The 6,636-nt window shown below is 37.4% G+C and overlaps 1 protein-coding gene across 1 annotated transcript; it reads left to right on the plus strand.

Annotated features, from left to right (window-relative positions):
- The first annotated feature begins 4,308 nt into the window (after positions 1-4,308).
- LOC122965668 lies at positions 4,309-5,646 on the plus strand. The gene is made up of 4 exons (XM_044329827.1): positions 4,309-4,488; positions 4,693-5,004; positions 5,113-5,379; positions 5,564-5,646. The coding sequence occupies exons 1-4, from the start codon at positions 4,425-4,427 to the stop codon at positions 5,644-5,646; spliced, it is 726 nt and encodes a 241-aa protein (XP_044185762.1). The 5' UTR covers positions 4,309-4,424.
- The last annotated feature ends 990 nt before the right edge of the window (positions 5,647-6,636 follow it).

A 6,636-nucleotide genomic window follows, 5' to 3' on the forward strand; every position in this document is an offset into this window, starting at 1 on the left:
AGACAATTTAGGGTCTCTGACAAAAGACTTATCTGTGTTAGTTTGATGACATAATGACTTCACCTATATGAACAGTCAATGATTCATGTAGAAAATTGGACTTGATGCTTTATTTGTGTTTTAGTTCAATGTTCCAATAACTGCCTCTAACAACAATCAAATCAAAGAACATAGACAACAAAATGTTCATTTTAATTAACATATTTCTTTCTGGAAACAATCCCTCAAGCTCAGAGATCTGTTGATTATAATTTACGCAACATTTTTAGAAATGTACTCTGTGATGATTCTAACTGTGTAGAACTATTCTGTTGTGTCAGTTGTTTCATTTATGCTTTGTATTTTAATATATAACATGGCTTGCAAACAGCTACATAAGCCAAGTGAGGTGAATTCATCATCCATTTCAGCTACATGGACAGCAACTTGTTTAAAGCACCACATGTCAGCTAGCAGTGTTTGCAGATTCAGATCCTTGTTGTGTAATTCTTCTGGTCTTACAGCAGCTATAATCTATGTTTATTTTACAGTAACCATGTATAAGATGACAGTGTTTAATGTGTTGGTCATGACTCATAGTGATGAACTACAGAGAATTAACAGTGACTCTGCAGCTCCCCTCGGCCTTATGGAGCTTTATAGTGAGTTTCAGCTCATTGTTTAGCTGTCTGGCTGCAACTTTACTGTTTCAGTTCACTCTCAGCGCTCTCATAACGTCGTTCAGCTGCAGCAGGCAGCTGTTTTCAGAGAACACACTCTAAAAAGCCACTGTACACTACCTGCTCAGCACCAAACGGCAAACAGACACAGTTAGCTGTAGACTAGCTGGTGAACTTAGCAGCTTAAGAGCCAGATATTTCCCTCAGGAGTTGGTAGAGAGCAAAAACAGAGCTAAAAGAGAGTGAATATTGGACTTACATTCACCAAGTGGACAGAAACACGACTCCAAATGAATGATAATGTTGCTCCGTAACTGCTGGATGTGGAAATAAGCAACTGTTTGCTAACAAGTTCAACAACTTAACTTAAAAGATGACGATATGTCAGTGTTGTGTTCACTATATCTTTCTGCTGAAAACAAGTGGCCAAAAAATCAGTTAACACAGGTTTAACATACATGTTACTGATCACAACAAGTTTCATTTGCTGTGTTTATTGGATTATATCTAAATTAAACATTTCTAACATATTTTTCCTCAGTTCATACTAGAGCTGTTGGAACACATTTCATGAATCAAATATAAATGGAAAAATAAAAAAAATAAAAAAATACTAATCACCAATTCTGAAATTACTATTCTAATGTGTATTTTTTATTTTTTATGTGTTGGCTAACGTCAGAGAAATCTCACCCTTCTCGCCTTGGCCTACCCACATGTGAAAACAAATGCTTTTGTCACGTCTGATGAACAATAAAGTTTTCTGAGTCTGACTGAATCACAATCTCTCGTGCAATGTGCTAACGTTAACCTCAAACATATCAGATATGGCAGAAAGCGATGCACAGACGGAGATCACCACTCCTAACCATTTAAGAAGCCATGTGTGGAAAGTTTTTCGATTTCCTTCAAACAAATAGAAAAACTTAAAAAAGCAGGCCAACAGTAAAATACTTGAGCCTGAGTGATCAGTGCTGCAGCTGCAGTTTGGAGTTTGGACACACAGCTCCTACTCAAGCTATCATTTGGGCTCAAAGTGCATCCCAACACAAATAACACATATTGATGTAAACAAGCACAAACTGACATGAATTTATTTATATTTCAATTAACTGTGTAGTTTAATTACTATGATCCAGTACAATGAAAGCTTGTTTAATATCTATATTTTAGTTAATGTTATTCATTCTGTGCTTAAAAGTTAAACAGTCTTTGGCTGTTTGGCTGTTTGGCTGTTAGCAAGAAAGCTATCACCTGTTTATTGGTAATGATGGAATGCCCTCTAGTGGACAGAACGTATAACAACATGTTGATAGTTGCATTGGCAATGCCTGTGTATACTGTGTATAGGCACATAGTAAATATTAATAATAGGCTAAATGTCAGCATTAAAAGCTCAAATATAATTTGAATATTAAAAATAATAAGGAATGAAATTCAAAATAGATTATAGAGGAAGATTGACAGCACCAGAATTTACAGAGCTGATGGCCTCTGTTCCTTTTTGCCATTCTGTAGTTTTGGTTTCGTTAGTGATCCCAGAAGTGAGATCATCAAATAAAACACATCTTCTTTTCTCAACTTCTCCGACAACAAGAGTCTCAATTTCATAATCTTTTTTGCCGTTCTTTTCATTGCCATGCCTGAAAACTTGTGGCGCAAACAGCATTTTTATATGCAAATTACTGATTAAGGGGGTGTCTACATCCATTTATGGCTTACAATGGGAGTGGAAATCACTCTTGTGCATGTGTCTACAATTGCACAATGATTGAGATTTATAAAACAGAATCATGTGCAGCACAGCTTTATAAACCTGACAAAAAACAATGCATATGCGTATTTCTGGCTTTGTGCGTGTAGTTTTAGTCATGAATCTACACAGAGTTTTAGGTATGTGGCCCCAGAATGAGCCCCCAGTGAGAAAGGGATGAATCCTCCAGATGTTGTACAGGATGAATGTGAAGGGTGGGCTACAGCTGCAATAGTTACAGTAGTAGCTTATGAGTGTGGGTGTGGCTTGAAGTTATTAATATTAATTTATGGTTTACTGTACACTGCCTTTTGGATTAAAGGGGCTGTATTATGCTTTTCCTTATTTTCAGACATATATATAATGTCACAATGTCAGATGTTCATGTTAAAAGTGGCCGACGTGTCAAATAACAAGGTAAACGTATGTAGCAGTAATTCCTGTGAGCAAAAAGCAGCAGCTTCAGACTGCTCTGAACGCTCAGTTTCCAACATTTTTTTCTACTTTCAGCCCGAGCTGACGTCAGTTTGTGATGGATTTCTTTATATGGACATCTGCTACGTGCACAACATGCATCGGTGCTCCGCTCTGGGAGTAGTTACACCAAGCCATTACACCATTACACAGCACAGCAAAGTAAAATAAATAGTTTACCTGTTGGAGGTGTGCTGGTCATCTGCAGCTCTTCATCAAACATCATCATCACTGTGACTGTTTCTGCTTGTACTCTTCCTCCCTGCATTACTTCTAACTGATCCACTGAACAAACAGCTCCATATGTTGTTGTTTCAACCGGTTTTTAGCGCCACTAACAAAGCTCTACTAATTCAGTGAGGAACATCTTTCACTTCCTGTAAATTCTTCACAATAAAAGTCTCCTGATAGTTAGTCACTTAAAAGCTTTTAATTTGAAGCAGTAAAACAGGAAATGTCTGGTTTGCATTGACAGTAAAGTTACACAACTCTGATATGTAAAGCTGGCCAATCAGAAGAGAGTGGACTCATTGGGAGGGGGGGCCTTAAAGAGACAGGAGCTAAAATGGAGTGTAAAGAGAAACTGTGTAAATCGAGGGACTGCACTTAGGGCCAGTATGAGACAAATAAGGAGTTTTTTGAACTGTGAATCATGCAGAGCTGCTCTAGTGGAGTCCAAAAATAAAAATTTAGAGCTGAAAGAAGCATAATAGGTCCTCTTTAAGGTGTAGCTGCCCTTTAAGAGTGATATTTTTCTCTTGTTTAGCTCCACCCATGACTCCCCCTCTGCATGCCAGATTCCTTACAGACACTTTTTGTGACACGAGTTACTGGAAAGGCAGAAAACAGTGCCATCTACTATTTGACCAGGCACTGGTCAAATAATACCCCTAAGCCCCTCTCAGAAAATGTGAGTCACCCTTTGTCACACTGACTCAAACTCGTAATTGAAATTTAATTTTGAATGAAATTTAGATCTTGGGTTCACAAATGGTGACTTTCACCTTCAACTCCAGAAACCTGGGTTGAGTTCTCAGTTCATAGTAAGAAGATTCCTGCATGAGTGAAGTTTACATTTTGACTTTAGGTTATTCTTATTCATTTCTGGTCAGCAGATTCTCTTCACATCATCCGTGAGACTGAAAACATCAGTTTGTGTCATCTCTGCGCTGAACCACAGCTTCCTCCTGCAGCTGTATTTTTAGAAAAGACTGCTGGTTACTAGAAATGCTGATAGATTATTAATCTATTGTTGGACAGTAAATCACTGTGCATGAGAAAGTTAACTATAAAGGACTAAAATGTAAAAGTTAAACAGTCTTTGGCTGTTAAAACTGAATATTTTGAGTACATGAAAAGCAGATATGACCTGCCTACATAAATTCGGCAACTTGCAAAAGAGAAAAAAACACACTGACAGCCATATTGAGGAAGTGACTTATAGGAAGTAGATTCTCCATTTCTCTTAAACACTCACCCAGTTCAGAGACTCTGACCGTTGATAGCTGAGAAGGAGCAGAAAAAAGAGACAGAGAGGCATGATGGATGAATTCAGATGGATTCAAATGTTTTTATTTCTGATACTGGAGCTTCAGATTACAGGTAAGGATACATAGAACATACCAGAAACATTTTATGTGATCAAGACAGCCAACAGCTGTTTGTTTTCACCTGATGAGTTTAGTGGACTCTTGGAAACTGAGAATGAGACATGTTTGCAAACTTCTGTTGAATCTAACTATAAACATAAAAGACATGTTCATATTTCAGCTTATTTTTCATGTTTCTATCACCTCTTTATCACAGCAGTGACTGGACAGTATTCCTCTGTCATTGTCAGAGATGGAGATGATGTCACTTTGCCTTGTGAAAGTGTGACAGCCAATCAGGATAAATGTGACAATACTGACTGGATCTTCAGCAGTTCAGGAGACCCAGTGGATCTGGTCAAACGTGGACAGATTCATGAAAATACCAAAGTTAAATCAGACAGACTGAGTGTTACAGCAGACTGTTCTCTGGTTATTAAGAAGATCACACAAGAGGATGTTGGTCGTTACTTCTGTCAACAGCACATGTCACAACAATACGCCGAGGTTGTTCTGTCTGTTATTAGCAGTGAGTATTTACACCATTAAGTTTTCAGCTCAAACTGTCTTGTTAGAACAATATACTGAAACATTATAATAGTTGATGAAGCAATTTTGTCTTTATGTTCTTCACCAGTGAATAAACATGAAGACAGTGAGAGGGTGACGCTGTCCTGCTCTGTGAGGACACATGATTCATGTACACACAGAGTGAAGTGGCTGAATGAGGGTAACGATGTGGATGAAGATGTGACAATATCACAGGATGGCTGCTCAGTTACTGTGAGATTTCCTGCTTCTCATCTCAAGCTGAAGTCAACATATCCTGAGATATTTCAGTGTAAAGTGACAGATGGTTACACTAACGAAGACCATCTGTTTACCTTCAGCCCTCCATCCTCAGGTGAGAATATGATTAACTGTTTGTAATCAACATAAACTGATGTGAATCACAAACTACATTTGTTTACTTTGTATTTTTGTGATGATATCATTATTTAAGTTAATGCAAATGGTAAACACAAGGTATTTTCTTGCCTCACAATTTGTGTTTTGTTATTTCATTTTTCCAGACAAAACAACAACAGCAACAACAGAAGTAACAAGAACAACTGTAAACAACCACAAACCAAGTAACTCTACTAACTCTATAGCAAAAGGTTTAAACTGAACATTTCTTGTATTTCTTTTTAGAACATTCTCAGGTTAAACTTTTATAAACAAGAACTTTTGACAAACCTGGAGTTTCACTGTGGAAGTCGACTCTCTCTTTTGTCTTTTTAGGAAACAAAACACAGACAGATGAAGACACGGTGAGTTTAAAACTGAATTATCAAATGCTTATACACTTATGACTTTGCACAGTAGTGTTTATGATAGTTGTTTATAATTAACTGTGGTTTACAGTAATACACCTCACTCGCTGACTTACAATCATGCTTTAAATGATACAGCTGTCGATTTTCTATATTTTTCTTATTGTCAACAAATCTCATGTTCAGAGACGAACCAACAATGAAGTGATCTACTAACAAGTATATCAAATATATCTTATTCCTCCGTGCTGTAGACCTCCGTTGTTGTCCAAAAACTATTAAAAAATGTAAATGAGCCACACTGCTGCACTGGGTGACATGTTCCTCCACCATGAAGAGTTTGTTTAGAAACGGCTCCAAACACTAATAACAGCGATCATGTTTTCAGTCTCTGGAGAGTAGTTCTGTTTACGGCAGATGCCACTGAGCATGTGCAGGTTCTGTTTACAGAGCTTCACTAGCTTGTTGTGCTACATATCACAACCTCTTGATTTTGTACTACATTGTGCATCTTTTGTATAAGTGTTGTGATAATAATAATACGTTGTGATATGTAGCACAACAAGTAACAACAACCATACAGAACTACTCTCCAGACACTGAAAACCTGATCACTTAAGGCCGTTTCTAAACAAAATACCGTGACCAAACTCTTCATGGTGGAGGAACATGTCACCCAGTGCAGCAGTGTGGCTCATTTACATGTTTTTAATAGTTTTTGGACAACAACAGAGGTCTACGACACAGAGGAATAAGATATATATATGATACACACACAATACTTGTTAGTAGATCAGTTCATTATTGGTTTGGATCCAAACATGAGATATGTTGACAATAAGATA

This window comes from Thunnus albacares, chromosome 16, assembly GCF_914725855.1.
Source record: "Thunnus albacares chromosome 16, fThuAlb1.1, whole genome shotgun sequence".
Taxonomy (NCBI): domain Eukaryota; kingdom Metazoa; phylum Chordata; class Actinopteri; order Scombriformes; family Scombridae; genus Thunnus; species Thunnus albacares.